The sequence below is a fragment of the Sorex araneus genome, chromosome 5 (assembly GCF_027595985.1).
Source record: "Sorex araneus isolate mSorAra2 chromosome 5, mSorAra2.pri, whole genome shotgun sequence".
NCBI lineage: Eukaryota > Metazoa > Chordata > Mammalia > Eulipotyphla > Soricidae > Sorex > Sorex araneus.
Genome location: NC_073306.1, coordinates 198693185 through 198717874, shown reverse-complemented (window position 1 = coordinate 198717874; position 24690 = coordinate 198693185). Strand labels below are relative to the sequence as shown.

Sequence of the window (24690 nt, the reverse complement as noted above, 5' to 3'; positions counted from 1 at the left end):
GCGAAAGAGAATCAGGGAGTCATTGGAGCCAGAGCAGGGGAAAGAAAGAGCCAGAAGTGGACAAAGTCAGAAGTAGGGGTCAGAGTCAGAAGTAAGAGACAGAGTCCAAAGGAGAGTGAGAAGTGCTCTAGAGAGAGAAGCAGAAGGACTCCGGGGAGAGAGATCAGAAGAAGAGAGATCGGGAGAGACTAGAGGAGAGACAACAGAGACAGAGAGAGATCGGAAGAGACCAGAGGAGAGACTACAGAGACAGAGATAGACAGACAGAAGAGAGCACAGCGGCACACACAGAAGCAGAACACAAGGAGGAGCCATCCCAATCTGGTACATACACAGCGGCTTGAGAGCACTGAATGAGAGCATCGAGAGAGAAAGAGAGAGCTAGAGAGAGAGCCAGAGAGCTGCCCCAAGAGCCCATGAACAACACACACCATTGTCCCCTTCCACGAGTGTGCGTGCTTGTATTTTTTACAGCAGTGCTCAGAGCTTACTCTTGGCTTTGTGCTCAGAGAGCATCTTGGTGGTGCTCAGGGGATTATCTGATTCCAGGGATTGAACCCCTGTTGGCTGTGTGCAAGGCGCGTGCCTTACCCACTTTACCAACTCTACAGCCCCATCTTAGGGTCTTAAAATAGTTTAAAGCATAAATGTTCTTTATTTTCCAAATAGGTCCTAGTTTTCTTAAAACCAGAAACAATTATTCTAATTTGTGTTCATTGTCAAAGCAAAACCAATGAACTGCACATGGCATGTACTAAAAAAAAAGTATTAATTTACTTAAATTGAAGTGTCAATATATGCCATACTCTGCTTTTTGTCTTAGATCATACACAGAGATATAAAGCCCGAGAATATATTAATCTCACAGTCTGGTGTTGTCAAGTTATGTGATTTTGGCTTCGCACGCACGCTGGCAGCTCCTGGCGAGGTTTACACTGATTATGTGGCAACCCGGTGGTACAGAGCTCCAGAGCTATTGGTCGGTGACGTCAAGTATGGCAAGTAAGATCCCTGCAAGGGGGTGGGAGGGCAGACTTAATCTCCTCTTAATAATATTTAATGTTTACAATATAGTATCACTGAATCACTGTCATCCCGTTGTTCATCGATTTACCTGAGCGGGTGCCAGTAATGTCTCCATTCATCCCAGCCCTGAGATTTTAGCAGCCTCTCCTTACTCGTCTTTCCCAATGATTGGGGGATCTTTCAGGGTCAGGGGAATGAGACCTGTTATTTTTTTTTATTCTCTTTGGGTCACACCCGGCAATGCACAGGGGTCATTCCTGGCTCATGCACTCAGGAATTACCCCTGGCGGTGCTCAGGGGACCATATGGGATGCTGGGATTCGAACCTGGGTCGGCCGCATGCAAGGCAAACGCCCTACCCGCTGTGCTATCACTCCAGCCCCAAGATCTGTTATTGTTACTTTATTTGGCATATCAAATACGCCACAGGGAGCTTGCCAGTGTAATTTAAACTATTATTATTTTTTACTATATTGTACGCCCCCCCACCCCGTGTATACAATATAGTTTAAAACAAAAAACAAAAAATTACACTGAACTCCAAATGGACGAGTTGAGTTTAGGGAACTTTATAAAGTGATGTGTGGGACTGAAGCAGTAGTACGGCAGGTAGAGTGCTTGCCCTGCATGCTGCTCACCTGGGTTCGGTCCCAAGCATCCCGTATGGTACTCCAAAGCCCCCAGGAGTAATTCCTGAGTGCAGAGTCAGGAGTCACCCCTGAACATTGCCAGGTGTGCCCCCACCCCTGCCCAAAAAGGTGATGTGTAATTTTTTAGCATTTTCTCTTATGAAACAAATATTGGTGGGTAAACTGTTTATAAAAGTAGGGAGATAAAATGGAGATAATATTTTTAGTAGGTTGGAAAAGGTCTATTAATTATTGTAAAGACAGGATAACATTGAATTCAGTGTAACACAGTTGGATGAGGTGAGGTGGATAAGGCAAGGCTGGGAATAGAAACATAACTGAATAAAAATGTTTGTTTTTAAGCCTGAATTGTCTTCGTAAGTATGTTCTTAAAAAAAAAAAAAGGTACTAGGGCTGGAGTGATAGTACAGCGGATAGGGCATTTGCCTTGCATGTGGCCAACCCAGGTTCGATTCCCAGCATCTCATAGAGTCCCCTGAGCACTGCCAAGAGTAAAATCTGAGTGCAGAACCAGGAGTAACCCCTGTGCATCGCCAGGTATGACCCAAAAAAGAAAAAAAAAAAGAAAAGAAAAAGAAAAAAAAGAAAGGTACTAATTTTTGGTAGAAATCTTCCTAGAATATTTTCTACAGTTTTTCTGTTTTCAGAGTATAAATCATTGAATATTTTCTGCATTCTTCTTTTATTTATATACTGTATTTTTGTGTCATTTTGTAATTCAGCTATGATCTTAAGCAATTTCAGGGTTATTATATCTGTGGTTCATGTCAGTAGATCTTCATTGCCTTATGATGACTGATTTTTTTCCTTTTGGGTCACACCTGGCGATGCACAGGGGTCACTCCTGGCTCTGCACTCAGGAATTACCCCTGGCCGTGCTCAGGGGACCATATGGGATGCTGGGAATCGAACCCGGGTTGGCCACATGCAAGGCAAATGCCCTACCTGCTATTCTATCACTCCAGTCCTTGGTGACTGATTTTTAAAGACAGTTTTCAGTTTTTCCTATTAATGTTCGATTCTCCTTGATATTGTAGACATCCCCAACAACGGCTTTCGGCTTTCTGTCTTCAGGGTGCCAGGAGACAAACTTGTCAGTTTGTTGTATTAGCGGTACACAAGAATGAGCAGCCTCTAAATGGGAAGCTGAAAGATATATTCCTAGGATAAAATACTCATAATCACTGTTTTGATTTTCCAGAAGCCTTTTCCATCTCAAATTGCATGATTAAACTGTCTGGAAACCTAACATGTAAAAGTGTTACATTTAAAAAAATGTAAAATGTATTTTCGGTTTTTAGGGAAGTGTCTTTTATTGAGTAACTGAACACTTAACTACTTCTGCTTCTCAGTACTGGGATACCAAAAAAGTAACACATAGAACAGATTTAGTCCCCGGAGACGTACTGAAATGCCAGATTTGAACCACACTGCGTTTCTCTCAGGGCAGTTGACGTGTGGGCCATTGGCTGTCTGGTAACGGAAATGCTCACGGGGGAGCCCCTCTTTCCTGGAGATTCTGACATCGATCAACTCTACCATATTACAAACTGTTTAGGTAAGAACTGCCTTTTAAAATTTGGATTTCCCCTATATAATTAAATTGATTTTATAAGTTAAAGTCTATATAAATACATATGTATACACACATATACATTTAGATACTCATTTACTTCTTCATCCTCAGTGTGACTTTAGTCTGTCTGACACATGAAGTTAATCATGCTCATAACCCGTTCCTATTCCCCCCAAATAGGCAAAGAGCAAAGGCTGACCATTTCTCTATGCTTTTGCGTTTAGTAAACTACACATAAAGAAGATGCAAATGGTTATTTACTCTCTTTGGGCACTTCCTGTAATATGACAACCTCATCCTCATCTGTGTATTGAGAGAGACAAAGTTTGAAAGTAGGGGCCGGATCGATAGCACAGCGGGTAGGGCGTTTGCCTTGCACGCGGCTGACCCGGGTTCGATCCCCGGCATCCCATATGGTCCCCCCAAGCACTGCCAGGAGTAATTCCTGAGTGCAAAGCCAGGAGTAACCCCTGAGCATCGCTGGGTGTGACCCAAAAAGCAAAAAAAAAAAACAAAGTTTGAAAGTAGTTTTTTCTGCCACAGAGTTTACTTTCGTTGTTAGTTTTTGGAACAGAATTTCAAAGCCACACTATCAAAGTCTTCTTAGATTTGTTGCAACCAGCTTCCTGATGAGACACAAGCTTTGCAGAATAGAAACAATGAGGGGTGGAGAAGGAATTCATTGGTTACAGCACTCACTGGTCTTGCTTGTATGAGGCATTTTTTTTTTGTTTTGTTTTTGGGCTACACCTAGTGATGCTCTGGTATCACTTCTAGCTCTGCACTCAAGAGTCACTCCTGATGGTGCTCAGGGTGCACAGAAGGCCGGAATCGAGCCTGAGCCAGCTGTGTGCAAGGCAAGCACCCTACCCGCTGTACTGTCTCATCAGCCTCAAGGCCTTCAGTTAAACCCCATCACCGAAAAGCAAAGCAAAACAAAACAAAAGAGGGGAGAGATACCTGGATTATTTCAGTTTTAAATGTTAAGTTTCCATTTATAAAATCAAATAATGCAATTACTTTTTTTTAAAAAAAAAACCTTGTCTGTGTTTTTTTTTTTTTCTTTTTGGGTCACACCCAGCGATGCTCAAGGGTTACTCCTGGCTTTGCACTCAGGAATTACTCCTGGCGGTGCTTGGAGGACCATATGGGATGCTGGGGATCGAACCTGGGTCGGCCGCATGCAAGGCAAACGCCCTACCTGCTGTGCTATCACTCCGGCCCCCAGTGCAATTACTTTTTGCAGCAGAGTTAAAACAGATTTTTCACACCAAATTCGGTATTATAACTGAAAAAAGATTTAAAGTGCTCAAATCAGACCTCTATACATATATACACTTAGTTGTTCAAAAATTCTTAAAGAATAGGGCCAGAAAGATAGTACAGGAGCTAAGGTTCCAGCCTTGAACACAGCTGACTTAGGTTTGATCCCTGGCACTGTGGGTGGTCCCGAGACCCACTAGGAGTGATCGATGAGCATCATTGGGATCTGTCTTAAAAAACAAAAAACAAAATACATAAAATTCTAAAAGAATAGACCTGATAAATCTAGAATGTGTTTCAATCACATAATTATTATTAGTTGCATTATTTTGCTTACACTTTCATTTTTTGATTATAAATAAAAGGGCTGGTACTTAAATCTAGAAAATGATGGAATATCCTTTTCTCATCTTTCTTATGCCTCCTCGTAGCTTTAGTTTTATGTGTAGTGGCAGGCAAACTTGCTAAATGAGTTACTTGAGATAAGAACATTCCTTGAGTTCACTTTTGTCAAAACTACAGTAAAGCCTGCAAATAGACCCTGCAATAAAAGCATTTCTTTTGGATTTTGCAACAAATAGTGAGAAAGTCCCAACTTCACAAACTGCCATCTTATTCTCTTCTCTATTCTATGCCTCCTTTGTCCTTATCATTTCTTTCCTTGGAATGGGAGTGGGGGTTGGGGTTGGTGTTGGATCATCTGGTGCCCAAATTGAACCCAGGGCTTTTGCACGTTCAGCCCTTTGTGCTATCATCCAGCCCCTACTGGTCTTTTCTGCCATGGTGTATAGTGACAGAAATGGGTGCTGTTTTCACTTCCAGGTAATCTAATCCCAAGACATCAGGAGCTGTTTTATAAAAATCCTGCATTTGCTGGAGCAAGGTTGCCTGAAATCAAGGAAACAGAACCTCTCGAGAGACGCTATCCTAAGCTCTCTGAAGTTGTAATAGACTTAGCTAAGGTAATCATACATTTGGAGACTTTGACATTTCAGATGAACAATTTTATCAGAGTATTTAAATTTTTGTACATTAAAAATTATATGCAAAAATCTTAAGGAGTGATATTACAGCAGGTAGGGCATTTGCCTTGCATGCAGCCAATTTGGATTTAATCCTTGGCATCCCATATGTTCCCCTGAGTCCTGCCAGAAGTGATGCCTGAGCACAGAGCCAGGAGTAAGAACTGAGCACAGTTGGGTATGGCCCCAGAAAGCAAGCAAGCAAACAAACAAACAAAACAATGAAAAGAACTTAAAGGCTGGAGAGGAAGCTTAATGGGCTGAAACACAAGCTTAGCAGGCAGGCAGGAGGCCCAGGTTTCATCCCTGGCAACACACGATCCACTTAGCACTGCCCTCTGGATGTGGCCTAAGAGCCAAAAGCCACCCCTCGTCCCCTCCAAAAAGCACTAGCTTAAATAATTTGACTACATATCAGAGATAAAGTTCTGAAGATTTTATTTAAGTATCCATTTTGCGTTGTTTTAAGTGTAAAAGTATCCTTGTAATAATTCACTTAAAACTTTTAACATTTAAAAAGCAAATTTTATGTTAATGAAAAGAGAAGAAAAGTAGAATAAGAGAAAAGATGGGAAAAGTAAATTAATCACGAGAATTTTTTTTTTCTGATCAAGTCCAGGCCTCACACATGGAAAATAAAGTGCATTTGACCTAAGTTTATGATTAAAGGGACTTTGGTTTAATCCCTGAATTCACTGAGGTTCATTTGCAAATGGTTATCACCTTTGTTTTATGCTTGATCGAGGATATTATGATGAGATTCTTACTGGATCAAATCATCTCTAAAAGTGGACCTGTTGGAATTATTAGTTCAAAAATTTCATATTAATGTGAGACTTAAAGATACACAGTAGCAACAAAGGTTAAAAGGGAACAGAACTGAGGGTTGGTCCACAGAACTGAATTTTCGAGGGGTGTGGGGGCCGGGGGAGTGATAGCGGAGGGCGTGAAAGGGAGGGGCCTTTGGGGTCCTTGTGGAGAGAAGCGGGTATTCTGGTCATGGGTGTGGTATTGGAACAATGCACGTGTAAAGCCATCATTAACTTTTTTAAAATCACAGGACCTCATAAGGAAAAAAAAATTTAAAGAAATATCGGATAAACATCTCCAACTGCATGAGTTACACAGGTTGAAAGAACAGGGACCAGCAGATGGCTCAGAGGGCTGGAGCACAGATCCCTGGTACTAGAAAGATGCCTGGTGCTCTTCCTGGTGTGGCTCAATTAATAAATAAAATAAAAGGGACAAATCTCAAACAAATGGAAAAGAATAAAATGATTCACACTTTACCTTTAGCAGTCCCAGTGATTCAGAGCAAGATCTGCCTTAAATCATCTATATAAAGAACCCAGCCTAGGAGTAAGGCGTTTGCTGCACATTCCGCGTACCGTCCTTTGAATCACTGGCACTGCGCATGTTCCCCCGAACACCACCAGGGGGCACTTCTGACCACGGAGCCAAGAATATTTGAGCATTTCTGGGTGTGCCCAACCCCACCCCATTTACCACCAAAATATAAGAGAGAGAGAGAGAGAGAGAGAGAGAGAGAGAGAGAGAGAGAGACAGAGAGACAGAGAGACAGAGAGACAGAGAGACAGAGAGACAGAGACAGAGACAGAGACAGAGAGACAGAGAGAGAGACAGAGAGAGAGAGAGACAGAGAGAGACAGAGAGACAGAGAGAGAGAGAGAGAAGAAAAGTGCTGCCACAGAGGCAAGCTGGCAGGCAAGGGGGGCGGGAGGGTGGAAGAAGTGTGGGAGGGAAACTGAGGACGCTGGTGGTGGGAAATGTACACTGGTGAAGGGATGGTGTTGGAACACTGTATGACTGACACCCAATCACGAATAACTTAGTAAGGATCTATCTCACAGTGATTAAAAAAAAAAAAGATAATAAAGGAATTTGATCTGGGACTGAAAGAGATAGTTTGAGTGAGAGAGGGACGGGGAATGCAGCTTGGTGATAGAGCACCTGCCCTGTGTGTTGTCCCCGAGTGCTAGGAAACATGCCTCCATGTGCTTGGCCCTGAGTTGGATCCCCGGCACTGCCTGCCCCCAACCAGCACTGCCGGATTGGACCCTCGTGGCCTCTGACACCATTGGGAGCAGGCCCTAAAAATAAAATTTAAAGTCTCTGGTGGTTTGGGACCTGAGAGATAGTACAGCAGATAGGGCTCTTGCCTGGCATGCTGCCAACCTGGGTTGGATCCCTAGCATCCCATAAGCCCATATGCCGTGAGCACTTTCAGGAGTGATCCCTGAGCGCAGAGCACTGTTAGGTGTGGCCAAAAAGCCAAATAAAGAGAAAAGAAAAAAAAAGTTTGTGGTGGGATTGGTGTTGGAACATTGACATTGTATGCCTGAAACTCTATGATGAATAACTTTGAAAATCATAGTATCGCTGTATCACTGTCATCCCACTGCTCATCGATTTGCTTAAGCGGTCACCAGTAACGTCTCCATTGTGAGACTTGTTGTTACTGTTTTTGGCATATCGGATACACCACGGGTAGCTTGCCAGGCTTTGCCGTGTGGGCGAGATACTCTCAGTAGCTTGCCGGGCTCTCCGAGAGAGGCAGAAGAATCGAACCCATGTCGGCTGTGTGCAAGGCAAATTCCCTATCCGCTGTGCTATCGCTCCACCCCAGGGTTCCACATAGGATCCCTCAAATAGTGGCAAGGGTCACTCCAAGCACAGAGTCAGGAATAGCCCCCTCAACTCTTCTGAATGTGGCCCCCCCAAATAAAATTCTTAATTTTCATTTTCTATGTGGTTATGGCCACACCAGCTAGTATTGATAAAGACTCACAGTAAAAAATCACAGTACCGTCATAAAAAAATTGTTGTTTTTGTTTCAGGGCCATACCCAGTGATGCTTGGAGCTGCTCCTGGAGAGTGTTTGGGGGTTGCCCTTAGCAACTCAGGGGGACTAACTGGGCCTGGGGATTGAACTTGGCCCTCCTGAATACAAAGTTTGTGCTTCAGTCCTTCAAGGCGTCTCCTAGTCCAGCTGTGTGTGTGTGTGTGTGTGTGTGTGTGTGTGTGTGTGTTTGAGTCACATCAGTAAGTCATATCTGCTCAGGACTTACTCCTGGCTCTGTGCTCAGGGATCACTCATTGTGGCTGCTACCATATGCAGTCGAACCCAGGACTGCTGCGTGTAAGACAAGTTCCCTGCCCTACTCACTGTGCTATCTCTCTGGCCCTGAGATATGTATTTTGAAGATACTTATATGCTTCTCATTATCTTTTCATTTTGTGTAAACCTTATCTGTTATTTGCTAAGGAACTTGTCTCTTATGATTTTCTGAACGTGTAATTCACGTTCCTCTGTGTCCTGTACTTGTTACAGACTCACGGTAGAGCTAGAGCTTAGTCAGAATAGGATGGTTTTTGTCAAGGCCACTGCGTAAGAGGTCAATATAACTTTCATCTAGGCACTTAAAGGTGCTCTCTCCTTTTGTTGCCATTGGTGCTCATTGTATAAGCTCATGACATACTGTTTATTGTTGATTAAAATTCACTGGCAAGGAAAAGGACTTCTGTTTATTGATTTCAGATTTGGAGCCAAGCCTGGTGGTACTCGGTGCCTCCCCTGGCTCTGCCCACAGACCAGTCCTGTGGTGCTTGGTGGCTCATGTGTGGTGCCAGGAGTCAAACCTGGGTGGGCTGCAAGGAAGACAGAAGAGGGAATTTTGGGAGATCTGAATGTAGGTGTTTGTTGTCGCTGTTGCTATGAATTGTGTGTTCTTTGGTTTTCCAGAAATGCTTGCATATTGATCCAGACCAGAGGCCCTTCTGTGCCGAACTCTTGCACCATGATTTCTTCCACATGGATGGATTTGCCGAGAGGTATAGTACTGGCTCTTTGCTTCAGTTCAGACCATCCTCCATTTGAAGCAGGCCTCGTAGAGTAGCAAACAGTACATCACTGTCATCTCTATTTACTTATTTTTAAGTAGCATCTCAATTATCTACTACTCTGCCTTTCCTCACTCCCAGCAATAATGCAGTTCCTAGGAGTGGCCCCGTGCACCCCCAAAATCAGAGTTCTTTGTTTCCCCGATCCAGTCACTTCCTGGGTTTCCTTTTTCTTTTCTTCCCTTCCTGCAGTGAGTGCTGCCTCTTGGGGCCTCTTATTTCTAAGTGTGTGATGCTGTTGTCGTCTCATCATCTCGAGTGATGACGCAGTTGCAAAAGTGTCACCTCCTGTCACTGAGCACCCACTGCAGGCTGTCCTTTACACGGTGCCTCGGCAGAGCTGGTCTGGCTGCTTGTGCTGTTCCAGCTGCTGGCGTCCATGTAACTTACCAAAAAAATTTAGAGAGATGAATGCCAAGACTTGATAGATTTGCAAGCCTGTTTCAGATCGAGTCTAGCGAGAGCTGAATTCTCAGTATGCTTCTGCCTGGTGTGTTGTTTTCATTGGAGACCAGGAAGAAACTCACTCAGATATAGAAAGAGTTGGGAATGGAAGAATTTGTTGTTTTGGCCGAACCCTGTGTGCTCAGGGGTTGCTCCTGGCTTCTGGTGGGCTCAGAGGACCGTATTGGGGTGCCAGGGATTGAATCTGGATTGGCCACATACAAGACAAGTGTCCTACCCACTGTACTGTCGCTCTGGTCTGGGAAATAGAATATTTTAATGGTTCTTTTTAACTAGTGATGGGTGTTCTTCTTTCAGTCTATTCTAAAATCTTTGATACTCTGACACTTGACAGTGATCGCTTTTTAAAGGATAATTGCATTGTGGAATCTGAAGGCATTGCCCTACTAACTTTAATTTTACCTGTATTCTATTTCATGTTGAACAGATTTTTTTTTAACCCATGCAGGCTTGTAACGATGAATGGTTGTTTGAAAATTATTGGTATATTTGGAAATCTGTTACATAGATTTAAAAATTATGTATCGGGGCTGGAGCGATAGCACAGCAGGTAGGGCGTTTGCCTTGCACGTGGCCGACCTGGGTTCGATTCCCAGCATCCCATATGGTCCCCTGAGCACCACCAGGGGTAATTCCTGAGTGCAGAGCCAAGAGTGACCCCTGTGCATCGTTGGGTGTCACCCAAAAAGCAAAAATAAATAAATAAATAAATAAATATAAAAATTATGTATCATACAAGTAAAAAAGTTAATCTCTTTATCAGAAAGTTTAAGTATCAGGAATAATAAACTCATAGTAGTTTTTATGAATTTATAGTTTAGCAGGATTCTAATTTTTGCATTAAAATGTTATTATGAGATGTGTTCCCTGTTCATTTTTTTTTTTCAAGGAAATGCTTGGCAGGGGCCAGGGAGCTCAGGCTTTGCTCTATGGAAGGCTCAGCTTCGATCTCTGGCACTGCATGGTGCCCTGAGCACTGTAGAAAATGGTCCATGAGCACAGCGCTTGGAGTAGCCTCTGAACACTGCTGCATGTCCCCTGCACATACCAAAAACTTAAAACATTAAAAAAAAGGAGACGAATGGTCATGTCTTCCAACACCCAAGTCTAAATAGTCATAACAATTTGAAAATCTTTCAGGTAAAAGTTTATCCCATGAACATAATACCTACTTTCCTCCTCTCTTCTTTCCCCTGCTTTAGGTCAGTATTAAAGATTTAACTTAGAATACAGCTGTTTCCTAAATGCTTTTTAATGGCAGGGGGGTGGAGAGGGAGGTTTGGTTTGCCACCCAGCGGTGCTCAGGGATCACTCCTTGTGGGCTTGGGGACCATGTGTGGTGCCGAGAATTGAACCTAGGTTGGCCATGTACAAGACATGCCCTGCCCACTGTCCTATCTCTCTTGCCCCAAGCCCAAATCTTTTTTTTTTTTTTTTTGCTTTTTGGGTCACACCCGGCGATGCACAGGGGTTGCTCCTGGCTCTGCACTCAGGAATTACCCCTGGCAGTGCTCAGGGGACCATATGGGATGCTGGGAATCGAACCCGGGTCGGCCACGTGCAAGGCAAACGGCCTACCCGCTGTGCTATTGCTCCAGCCCCCCAAATCTTTTCTTAATATAACCTTGGCACTTTGCTGGGTAGCAGAGGTGCTTCATAGTTCCAACTGGTCACACAATAGGAAAAAATTCATCTCAGAGTTTAGATCTCATAAAATTAATTCTCTTTTGCTGCTTCAACAGGGACATTGTTCTTTATTAAGGTGTTGTTGTTGTTTTTTAAATTGAAGCAATGCTGGTTTAGAAGAGTATATGTTACTATATTTTAGGGTATAATGTTAACACATTACTTTTGACACCAAAGTGCCACTATTCCATATCCACAATCCATTAGACCCTTCCCACCACTTCCCCCATTCCCTTGGTAACCCCTTGGTCAGGGTCTCAGGGTTTGTTTTCATTAGACATTGTTTAGTCCTTCATTTCACTTCATTATATACCACCTATGAGTGAGGTCACCTGGTATTTGGCAGTTCTAATTTCAATGTTTGGAGAGTTCCCATGCTGTTTCCCATAACCGCGGAACCAGTTTATGTTTCACCAGGAGTGACCGAGGACCTCTTTTCACTGCTTCCCTACCAGCACTTGCAGTTTTAGGGTTTTTTTTAAGCTACAAATCCTTTTCACTGGCGTGAGCAATCATTCCTTGTCCTTTTGATTTGCATGTCGCTGGTCATCAGTGGTGATGAGCATTGTTTCTTGTGCTTGTTGCCCATCTGCGTGTCTCCCATAGAGGAGTGTCCATGCAGGTCTGTGCCCCATTTATTGACTTACTTATTTTTGGTTTGACCTGGAAGAGTTTAGGGTTGTTTCTGGCTCAATACACAGGGGTTGCTCCCTGTTGCCCAACCCTGGGTTATCTCCTTGCCCCCCACATCCCCTCACCTTTTTTTTGCTTTTTGGGTCACACTCAGCGATGCTCAGGGGTTACTCCTGGCTCCACACTCAGGAATTACTTCTGGAGGTGCTGGGGGAACCTTATGGGATGCCGGGGACTGAACCTGGTCGGCCACGTGCAAGGCAAATGCCCTACCCGATGTGCTATTGCTCCGGCCCCATCTCCTCCCCTTTGTTTAAAAAAAGTCTTTGTTTTGTGTTTGTTTGTCTGATTTTGTGGTTGTTGAGCTTTGTGAGTGCTTTATAATCTCAGATATTAGCCCTTTGTCAGTGTATGATGTGCAAATATTGTCTCCCTTCCCGCAGACATCTCTTTGATTAAACCAGGTTCTTTCACAGAGCTCTGACTTTGTGAAGCTCCTGAAAATCTTTCAGGAATTCTGGGGATGGGTAGACTAACTTTCAAGTATTGTTCATCTGGACCCAGAATTTTCTCATTTTAAATGAATCTAGTTTTATACTTCATTTTTAAAAAAATGCATACCTCGAAGACCATTTTATTTTTTTATTTATTTATTTTTTTTAATTTAAATTTTATTGAATCACCATGTGGAGGGTTACATAGTTCTCAGGATTATGTCAGTTATACAATACTCAAACACCCTTCCCTTCACCCGTGCCCATATTCTATCACCAACCACCCCATTAAACCTCCCGCTCCCTCCCACCCCCCCAGTCCCCGCCCTTGTAAGTGATAAGTTTCACTTCGTTTACGCTTTATCTTGGTTACAGTCCATGTTTCAACACATAACTCACTATTGTTGCTAGGGTTTCCCCCAAAAAAGAAAAGACAGTCCCACTGTCAAGGAAGCATTTGATGGCTCTCCATTGCTGAGAATGTAGAGATATTAAGTCCCGCTGTTTGTTACATAACTTTTCTATTTTTTTCCCCCCTCGTCCTGCGCCACCGAGATCATGCCTGTTTAGTAATCACCACGCTGCCTGACAAAGGGAAAACAAACCAAAAAAGATGGTTATTTCCCGTCATCAGCCTACGTGGGGCTCTGGCTTAGTTGATAGTCTGGTAGAATGTCTGCAAGCAGTTTCTGGAACCAAAGGTAATATGCTGGTATCGGCCCTGGCTCGAGATTCCACCAGCGTCCCGCTGTTCCAAGTACATAATAATTTATTCCCTTGTATCCCATTCCCACGCCACCAGGTCCGTGTCAACTTAATGGACATCATACTATGGTTAACGCCACGCCGCGTTTCTTCCCGAGAAAGAAGGATATTTCTTCTCAGCCAGCGTGGGGATATGGCTTAGTTCAGTCTATAGAGATGGCTACCACTTTGGTAGCCTTCAATATTTCAGCAAAAGACTTACTATTCTTGTTAGGATTTCCCACCAAAGTCCGACCCGTTAAGAAGGAACCATTTCATATTGGTGATGATTAAATGACAATAGGTTGTGCGGCCATGGCAGCGGCCTCGTGGCTTTGAATTTCTGTATAAAGTCCAGGGAAAGTACAGCCAGAAATTACACGTCACTACAAACTTTAACCCTATTATCGAAGACCATTTTAAAACTCATATTTCCTACAATTCTATTTTATTGACAAGTAGTTTTTTAAATGTAGATTTTCCAGGGAACTACAGTTAAAAGTACAAAAGGATGCCAGAAGTACTACTTCATCTAAAAAATTTCAAAACAGAAAAAAGGAAAAAGATGATTCCTTAGGTGACGAGAGAAAAGCATTCATTGTACAGGTAAATGTTCATGTTTTAATGTATTAAAAATTAAATATAGTATATCTGTTCTTTTTTATTTTATTGGGGGGAGTTTTCTGTGGGGGGCAAACCTGGCAGTGCCCAAAGGCCGCTACCGGTGGTGCTCTACGGACCATATGTGGTGCCGGGGATTGGACCAGGGTCAGCCACATTGTAAGACAAGGGAGATACCTGAAAAAGGACAGATCTAGAATGAGCTCTCTCATCTGTGGGACCTAAACAAATATAGTGAGGGAGTAACAAGTGGCAAAGGCTACAGAACCTCAGAAGTGACCTTTAGAGCTGAGCTTACCATAGGGGGACATGTGGGGGGCATAAGGGAGATGGAAAGAGAGGAGCACCCTGAAACAGAGACAGTGGTGGGAGGAAGTGGATGCTGACGGGGGGGGGGGTGTGGAATTAGAACACTGTATGCATGAAATTGTCATGAATCGCACTGCAAATCACAGTGCCTAGTATTAAAATATCTATATGTTGAAAAAAATTAACATTTTGGGAGAAAATTTGAGATTAGTAAACAATGTATAATTTTCAACTAGTTGTTTATTAGCAGTATTTCCTCTACTGGTAGTTACAGTTAAAAAGTATTTGCATATCATATATTAAGTGCTTGCTATGTTCCAGGCTGTGCACCAGAATGAGCAATGGAATTTTTCAGGAAACTACACTTCTAAGATTACTTGCACCCTGTGTGCAGACATATAGGCACATGGATAAACACAGACACACACAGACACACAGACACACACACATACACACACACACCACCACAACCACCACCACCATTTCTTTCCTTAAATGATTGGAGAAAAAAATATGATTTTTTAGAAATTTATTATAAAGTTGAACATTTTAAAACCACAATCTTGCATATTTTCATTTAGAGTTGCATATTTGATTTATTTTAAGTTTACTTTTCCTGGTATAATATTCAGGATCTGTTGTTAATAAAGTAATTCACATCTTTCACATCTTTTTCCATTTCCTCAAGTGAATCTAAGGAAGAAAGAACTCAATTTTGTTTTCTCTGATTCTAAATACCTAGGGGAAAAAAGGGGTCATGTTTCATTTCTCTTTCATGTTTACTCTCTCTATATAGATATAAATTGTATATAGAAATGGCATTAAAATCTTATCTAGATATCAGATCTATATAACTGTCATCCCTTTGCTCATCGATTTGTTCGAGCGGGCACCAGTAACATCTCTCATTGAGAGACTTATTGTTACTGTTTTTGGCATATCCAATATGCACGGGTAGCCTGCCAGGCTCTGCCACTCGGGCTTGATACTCTCGGTAGCTTGCCGGGCTCTCCGAGAGGGGCAGAGGAATCGAACTCAGGTTAGCCTCGTGAAAGGCGAAAGCCCAACCGCTGTGCTATCGCTCCAGCCCCAGATCTATATATGATCTACACAAACAAAGAGCTGCTATAAATCGTATTTAACTAAAAATAAATGTCTGACCAAGAATTCAGTTTTAATTCCACAGATAGAACTAAGTAAACAAGAACACTGGAGTCAGAGAGAGAGTACTGGGGTTAAAGCACTTACCTTGCATGCGGTGGGCCCTTGTTTGATTCCTGGCACTGCATGTAGTGCCCTGAATATCACCGGTAGTGATCCCTAAGCACTGAATTAGGAATAAACCCTGAGCACCATTGGATCTCACCCAAAACTAAAAGCAAAACAAAGAAGAGAAAAAGAAAACAAAGGCACAATAAAGTCAAATCCATAAAATTCTGCTGTAGCTGACAAGGTAAAGAAAGAGGTGATCTTTCATTCTCTCAGGTCACTAATGTTATTGATATTTTTATCATTGACAGGATACTAATGCTGATCCCAAAGCTAAGGAGTCCAAAGTATTTAAGCTCAGAGGACCTAATATTGATGGAGAGAAAGCTGAAAAGGTCAGTCGCGCCCCAAATGCTGGCTGCCTTCAGGACAACTGGACGAGCCACATGAAAGCAGCACCTTCAACGAACCTCAAAGCGGGCAGCTGTGGCCATGTGGATAACACAAGAAATGCGGGCATGGCAATTCCCCCTCTGGCACACAACCTTTCTGCAGTGCCTCCCGCCTTTAATTCTGTGATAGGGACTGTCCCAGGCGTTCAGACTTACAGGTATGTGTTAGGAAAATGTTAAATACAAATTGCAAATGAAAGTGGTCAATTCAGCCACATTGCCTTGCTATTAGACTTATAGGTGCTCTTCATCCTTTTTTTTTTAATTTTTAAAAATCGAATCACCATGAGATACACTGTTACAAAGCTGTTTATAATTGGATTTCAGTCATACGATGTTCCAACACCTATGCTAACACCTGTGTACATTTCCCACCAGCAGTGTCCCCAGACCCCCCCTGTTACCCCCGTCCCTAGCTGCATCTATCGCAGGCACTTTTTTTTAATTAATTAATTTATTTTTTAATTAGTGAATCACCGTGAGGGTACAGTTACAGATTTATACATTTTTGTGCTCATGTTTCCCTCATACAAAGTTCGAGAACCCATCCCTTCACCAGTGCCCATTCTCCACCACAAATAAACCCAGCATCCCTCCCACCCCCCCAATCCCATCTCCCCCCACCCCACCTTGCCACTGTGGCAGAGTATTTCCTTTTGTTCTCTCTCTCTAATTAGGTGTTGTGGTTTGCAATAAAGGTGTTGAGTGGCCATTGTGTTCAGTCTCTAGTCTACATTCAGCACGCATCACCCTTCCCCGCATGACCTCCCACCACATTTTACTTGGTGTTCTCTTCTCTATCTGAGTTGCCCTCTCCCCAGAATGTGAGGCCAGCTTCCAAGTCATGGAGTCAACCTCCTGGTACTTATTTCTACTATTCTTGGGTGTTAGTCTCCTACTCTGTTATTCTATATTCCACAGATGAGTGCAATCTTTCTATGTCTGTCTCTCTCTTTCTGACTCATTTCACTTAGCATGATACTTTCCAGGCTGATTCACTTATATGCAAAGTTCATGACCTCATTTTTTTCTAACAGCTGCATAGTATTCCATTGTATAGATGTACCAAAATTTCTTCATCTGTTCTAGGGCACTCGGGTTTTTTCCAGATTCTGGCTATTGTGAATAGTGCTGTATTGCAGGCACTTTCTTCTGTCTCTATCTCTGTCCCCCCCCACCTCACTCTCTCTGTCTCTCATCCTTTTGGGCATTATGGTTTGCAACCTAGATACTAAGAGTTTATCATGTTCTGTTCCTCTACCTACTTAGAGCACGCAGTCTTATACAAAGTGACCATTTCCAACTGTCACTGTCATAGCGATCCCTTCTCTATTCCAACTGCCTTCTCTCCCCAGCACTCAAGGCAGATTTCCAACTGTGGACCAATCCTCCTGGCCCTTGATTCTACTATCCTTGGGTAGTAGTCTCATACTATGTGTTTTGTTGTTGTTGTTGTTGTTGTTACTTCCCACAATTCAGTTCAATCATTCTAGGTCTGTCCCTCTCCCTCTGACTCATTTCATTCATCATGATACTCTCCATATCTGTCCATGATACTCTCCATGTCTGTCCATTTATAGACATGGACAATTGACTTCATTTTTCCTGATGGCTGCTTAGTATTCCATTGTGTAGACATACCATAGTTTCTTTACCTAGACATCTGTTCTCAGGCACTCAGGTTGTTTCCAGATTTTGCCTATTGTGAACAGTGCTGCAATGAACATAGAAATGCAGATGTTTTTTCTGCAGAACTCTCCATGACATTGAAGCTAAGGGCATTTTCAAAGATGAAAACCACTGACCAAGCAAGTGGAAACAAAGATAAACAAATGGAACTACAAAAAAAAAATGGAACTACATTAGATTAAGAAGCTTCTGTACCTCAGAAGAAACCATGACCAAGATACAAAGACATCCCATGGGATGGGAAAAATTATTTACCCAAAATTCATCTGATCAGGGGTTAATATCAAAGATATATAAGGCAGTGTTAGATCTTTACAATAAAAAAAATCCAAGCCCATCAAAATATGGGGAGAAGAAATGATAAGAAACGTCCACGAAGAAGAAATATAAATGCCCAAAAGGCACATAAAAAATTGCTCTACATCACTAATCAGGGAGATGCAAATCAAAACAAAAATGAGATATCATCTCACACCACAGAGACTGGCCCACATTGGAAAGAACAAGAACAACTAGTGCTGGCTCAGATGAGGGGAGGAAGGGAAGAAAGTCCCTCTGCTGGTGGGAGTTCATTGTTGGTGGGAATGCCGACTGCTCCAGCCTTTTCGGAAAATAAGATGGGCATTCCTCAAAAACCTAACAATGGCGCTTCCGTATGACCCAGCAATACCACTCCTGGGAATATACTTTGGGAGTCCCTAAACATGGTGCTCTTCATGCTTGTCACGTTGCTGCCTCAAAGGAAGTTTTGACTATATTAAAAAGTATTGGCATTTGATTTTGAAAAATTCATCAGAGTTATAAGAAAGCAGAGTTGCTTTAGGTGGAGCAAATCTATAGCTAATTATATAGTGATTACTAGTTTTAAGGGCCTTCATGACCGGGATAGCTGTGAACCTTTAGTGCTCTAGAAAAAGCTCCTTTGGGGAATTTTGCTGAAAGAAAAAATTAAAATCTCCATGGGGGGCATGAAGTAGTAAAAGATAGACTATTCCATCACACCTGTGCATACTTTTTAAGAGTAATCATTAAGTTCTGATAAATTGAATGTCACTTGGCGCTCTATTGTTTGGTTTCTGTCCTTGGAAAGAGTTGTTGCTGATTCTGACTTTAAATTCTTTATTGTTCTTATTATCACAGAATGAATGATAAAACCAAGAAGTACTATATTCCGTTTGTGAAACCAAATAAGCAATCTCCAGCAGGCATTTGTAATATGAATGTGACCTCCTCAGTAAGTAAACTGCTCTCTTTGACAGAAGCTCAAACGACAGTGATTCCTAGACTTTTGTTAATAGTAACTGATAGTGAATAACTGAGAATTGTGTATATGTATCATCCTACTGTTTTAATAATACTGTGAATTTCTTTTTTTTAATTTTTATTTTATCACCATGTGGAAAGTTACAAAGTTTTCAGGTTTATGTCTCAGTTATACAATATTCAAACACCATCCCTTCACCAGTGCCCATATTCCACCACCAAAATCCCCAGTATGCCCCCTGCCCCAAACCCCCAATACTGTGAATTTCTTAAAGGTTAAACAAGTCCTAAGTTTTGAAGTTTAAATGTAAGATGCTTTTAAGTGGCTTTTATTTTAATTTCTCCAGTAACAGTACCTTCTCTTATCACAATGCTTAGTGATCAGTTTCTGTGTGTGTGTGTGTGTGTGTGTGTGAGAGAGAGAGAGAGAGAGAGAGAGAGAGAGAGAGAGAGAGAAAGAGAGAGAGAGAGAGAGAGAGAGAGAGAGAGAGAGAGAGAGAGAGAGAGAGAGAGAGAACATAGCCAGTAGGGCAGTCCCGTGCCTGTGGTCCACCTTCAAGTCCCCAGCACCCCATTTCGTCCCCCAGTGCCCAGCAGGAGTGACCCCTGAGCTCAGAGCCAGGAGCAAGCCCTGAGCACCACCAAGTTGGCCCCCAAACCGGGGCTGGAGCAATAGCACAGCGGGTAGGGCGGTTGCCTTGCAAGCGGCAGACCCGGGTTCGATTCCCAGTATCCCATATGGTCTCCTGAGCGCCGCCAGGAGTAATCCTGAGTGCATGAGCCAGGAGTAAGCCCTGTGCATCGCCGGGTGTGACCCAAAAAGCAAAAAAAAAAAAAAAAAGAAATGAAAATGAAGCCTGTCCAAGGTGATGGGAAGGTGCAGAGGCGCTTCCTTCTCAAGAGATGCTGTTGCTGCTGTCTGGGCGCTGCCGAGGAGCACGCTGCGCCCAAGGGCTCCTTCAGCCCTTCTGGAATTCGGGCACGGCGGTGTGGAGAGGCTGTGAGGGCTGAACTTCCCCGGGGTGGCCGCGTTCTCGGGGTTCAGTCCAGCGGCCTCTTCACTCAGCACCGCCGGAGGGTTTTTCCTGAAGGAGCTTCTGGGAGCCCGCGTAGCCCTCGGGTCCGGGGTCCCTTGCTCCTCCAGCGCTCCTCATTCTCGACTCCTCTGTCGCACACCACACCGATTTCCCTGATACACCCAGAATAGGACCAGGTGTTCCCCGCGCTGGGGTTTTGTATTTCCCCATGCTCTGGAACATTCTTTGCCAAGAGAGCACGAATCTTTCCTCAGCTCACATGTCACCTTATCGTGAGATCTTCCCATTTCGTGACCCATTTACTTCCCCATTACACTATCCCCATTTTTTAATTTTTTGTCCCCATTGCTATATGCAATGGGGACAAAAAATCTAGAACTCTCTATATTGTCTGTCTTCCCTCCCTGGACTGTAAATATCCAGGGCAAGGATTTGTGCTGGGTTTGCTTTTCTGTCTGCTCTAGGCCACACCTAAATCACTGCCTTAGTTTTTTTTTTTTTTTTGGCAGTGGAAATTACTAGGTCTTTTTTTGTTTTATTTATTTATTTATTTATTGAATCACCATGTGGAAAGTTACAAAGTTCTCAGGCTTATGTCTCAGTTATACAACATTCAAACACCCATCCCTTCACCAGTGCCCATATTCCACCACCAAAAACCCCAGTATACCTCCCGCCCGTGTCCCCCCTCCCCCAACTGCATAACTGATGAATTTCACTTCATTTTCTCTTTACCTTGATTACATTCCATATTTTAACACAAAACTCACTATTGTTGTTGGAGTTTCCCCCCAAGAAGGACAGCCCTACTACCAAGGAAGCATTCGATAATTAGTTTTCCATTGCTTAGAATGAAGAGATATGTAGCCCCACTGCTCCAAGTACATAACTCCTTTTTTTTTCCTTTTTCCTTTTCCTTCCCCCCCCCCCTTCATCCTCCTTCCCGCGCCTCATAGTATGGTGGACGCCACACCGAGTTTCTCCCTGAAAATGGGAAGCAACCGAGAGAAGAGAGATATTTCCTCTTCTCGGCTGGCGTGGGGCTGTTGCTTAGTTCACAGTCTAGAGAAATGGCTGCTACTTTGATTACCTTCAATATTTCAACAAAAAACGCACTGTTATTATTTGGAGTTTCCCCCCCAAAGTCAGACCTGCTAAAAAGGAACCATTTCACATTTCTGACAATTAAGAGATGTTAAGTTGCGGTTTTGGATTTCTGTATAAAGTCCAGGGAAAATTCTGCCAGAAATTGCATAGCCCATCTCACAGTCCCAGGCATTGCTGTAAGAAGCTGCGCTGGATGCCAAAATGTGTTAGAAGGTCTCTGGAATCAAAGTCTTTAGGCGCAGAGGGTCCGTTTCGCTCTCAGCAGCTCCGGATTTATCTGGACCTAGTGCCTTAGTATATTGAAGCAACTTAAGAAACATGGTATATGAATTCTTCTGCTAAAGAAATGGAGATATAGACACATAACCAAAGGTTGTATTTTTCTCATAAATTTTCTTTCTCTCATCATCTTTAAGGTTGAAAATTTTATTTTTCGTTTTTTTTGCACTTTTCCCCATTTTATTTATTTAAATTAATTACTATAAGATATAGTTACAAAGTTTTCATGATTGAGTTTCAGTCATACAATGATCGAACACCCATCCCTCCACCAGTGCGTATTTCCCACCACCAGTGTTCCTAGTATCCCTCCCTCCACCCTATCCCCTGCCTCTCTGGCAGACAATTTCGTTCTTATACTCTCTCTTTGGGGCATTATTGTTTGCAATACAGATACTGAAAGGCCATCATGTTTGGTCCTTTATCTACTTTCAGCACACACCTCCCATCCTGAGTGATCCCTCCAACCATCATTGACTTAGTGATCCCTTCTCTATCCCAGCTGCCTTCTCCCCCAGAACATAAGACAGGCTTCCAACTGTGAAGCAATCTTCCTGGCCCTTGTCTCTACTGTCCTTGGGTAGTTAGTCTCATGTTATATTATTTTATGTCCCACAAATGAATGCCATTATTCTATGTCTGTCCCTCTCTGACTCATTTTGCTTAGAATGACACTCCATATCCATTTCTTATAAGCAAATTTCATGACTTCATCTTTCCTAACAGCTGCGTAGTATTACATAGTGTACATGTACCATACTTGGGTTGTTTCCAGATTCTGGCTATTGTGAATAGTGCTGCAATCAACATACAGGTGCAGATGTCATTTCTTCTGTGCCTTTTTGCACCCTGGGACATATTTCCAGAAGTAGTATTGCAGGGTCATATGGAAGCTCAATTTCTAGTTTTTTGAGGAATGTCATATTGTTTTCCACAAGGACTGGTCCAGTTGGCATTCCCACCAACGATGAAAGAGAGTCCCATTCTCCCCACATCCGTGCCAACTCTGGTTGTTTTGCTCATTTTGATGTGTGCCAGTCTCTGTGTATAAGATGATATCTCACTGTTGTTTTGATTTGCATCTCCCTGATGATTAGCAATGTGGAGCATTTTTTTAATGTGACTTTTGATCATTTTTATTTCTTTTTTGAGGAAGTTTCTATTCATTTCTTCTCCTTGTTTTTGCTGGAGTTGGAGGTCTTTTCTTTTACATCTCTACGAATGTCTTGTATATCCTGGATATTAACCCCTTATCTGATGGGTATTGGGTAAATAATTTTTCCCATTCAGTGGTCTCTCTCTGTATTTTGTTCACTGTTTCTTTTGTGGTGCAAAAGCTTTTAGTTTAAAGTAGTCCCTTTGTTTATGTTTGTTTCACGTGCTTAGTCAGTGGTGTTTCATCCTTAAAGATGCCTTTAGCTTCAGTGTCATGGAGGGTTCTGCCTTCATTTTCCTCCATGTACCTTATGGATTCAGGTCTGATATTGAGGTTTTTAATCCACTTTGATCTGAGTTTTGTGCCTGGTGTTAGACAGAGGTCTGAGTTCATTTTTTTGCAAGTTGCTCTTCAGTTTTCCCAGCACCATTTGTTGAAGAGGCTTTCCTTGCTCCACTTCACTTTTGTTGCTCCTTTATCAAAGATTAAGTGACCATATATTTGAGTCTGTGACCGAATATTAAACTCTGTTCCATTGGTCTGTGGGTCTGTTTCTATTCTGATATCATGTGCTATTTTAATTACTACTGCTTTGTACGAGCTGGAACGACAGCACAGCGGTAGCGTTCGCCTTTCACTCGGCCGACCCATGTTCGATTTCTCTGCCCCTCTCGGAGAGCCTGGCAAGCTACCGAGAGTATCGAGCCCACATGGCAGAGCCTGATGAGCTACCCATAGTATATTGGATATGCCAAAAACAGTAACAAGTAAGTCTCACAATGAGAGGATACTGGTGCCCGCTTGAACAAATCAATGAGCAATGGGATAACAGTGACAGTGACAGTGACTGCTTTGTACAGTTTGAAGTGGGGGAAAGTGATGCCACCCACCTCCTTTTTCCCAAGGATTGCTTTAGTTACTCATGGGGCTTTATTGTTCCATATGAATTTCAGGAATGTTTTGTTTATTTCTTTGAAGAATGCCATGGGTATCCTTATAGGGGCCTCATTGAATCTGTATTATGTTTTGGGGAGTATTGACATTTGAAAATTTTATTCTTTTTCTTTAATGTCTCATAACTTAGATATTACATTTGTTTGTCTTTTTATTATTCTCACCCTAAATTTTCTATATTCATAGCACTTTTCTTTTTTTGTATCCCCTACTGATTCCTTTGCGGATATTTCTAGTTCACATTCCTGGTCTGCTTGGGAGACTGTTTTGATTAGAAAGGCTTTTCAAACTAGCTGACTCAATAGCACTTTTCCGAAATTGAAATTAGCCTTCATTCAGGCATTGCAGAAAATCGGTGCTGGCTGGTACTTTCAGATTTTTCTCTCTTTATTCTCCTTTGGAAGAGGCAATCAAGAAAGGAGATAAATGTCAGTGGGGGGAAGATTTATATATTCTATACACGTTTTCCTTAATGAAAATTGACGGAGGCAGACTGAAGCCTAAGCCTCTCTTCAACTTCTGGGTTGAAGATAAGTACCCTCTCCTGTGCCCTAATTATGAGAAAAGTGAATAAATATATTACTATAAACATTTCTTGCACATTTTTGTCACACTTTGAGTATGTAAATTTAATACATGTAACTATTTTATTTTATGACCTTCACACCAGTTCTAGTTTTTTTTTGTTTTTTTTTTTTTTTGCTTTTTGGGTCACACCCAGCTATGCTCAGGGGTCACTCCTGGCTCTGCACTCAGGAATTACTCCTGGCGGTGCTCGGGGGACCATATGGGATGCTGGGAATCGAACCTGGGTTGGCCGAGTGCAAGGCAAACGCCCTACCCCCTGTGCTATCACTCCAGCCCCAGACACTGGTTCTATTTAAGAGAGCAAGCCACTACTTCTTTTGAGAAATTCCAAAGCTCATTATCGGACTCCCAAAGTCTCTTTGTTGCCACAGAGGCACAATTCACGGACTATGAAGCTCAAGGAGTCCAGGAGCCTCTCTGACCTCATATTGCCATTAAACATGCGTGTGCTTCGTGACATAAGCTTAGATGTTGTCTACAAATACATATAATTTCATTGGATACATATGATTCCTCTCTTTTAGCAAAGTAAATTTATTTTGAAAA

General features: G+C 42.5%; 1 protein-coding gene across 1 annotated transcript in view; it reads left to right on the top strand.

The window, feature by feature from the left end:
* CDKL2 (cyclin dependent kinase like 2) overlaps window positions 1–24690 on the top strand; it is a 51830-nt gene that overhangs the window by 13585 nt on the left and 13555 nt on the right. The window contains exons 4-10 of the mRNA XM_055140492.1: window positions 824–1002; window positions 3122–3234; window positions 5338–5477; window positions 9301–9389; window positions 13957–14086; window positions 15931–16229; window positions 18901–18994. Coding sequence (XP_054996467.1) covers window positions 824–1002; window positions 3122–3234; window positions 5338–5477; window positions 9301–9389; window positions 13957–14086; window positions 15931–16229; window positions 18901–18994 — 1044 coding nt within the window. The remainder of the gene's footprint in view (window positions 1–823; window positions 1003–3121; window positions 3235–5337; window positions 5478–9300; window positions 9390–13956; window positions 14087–15930; window positions 16230–18900; window positions 18995–24690) is intronic.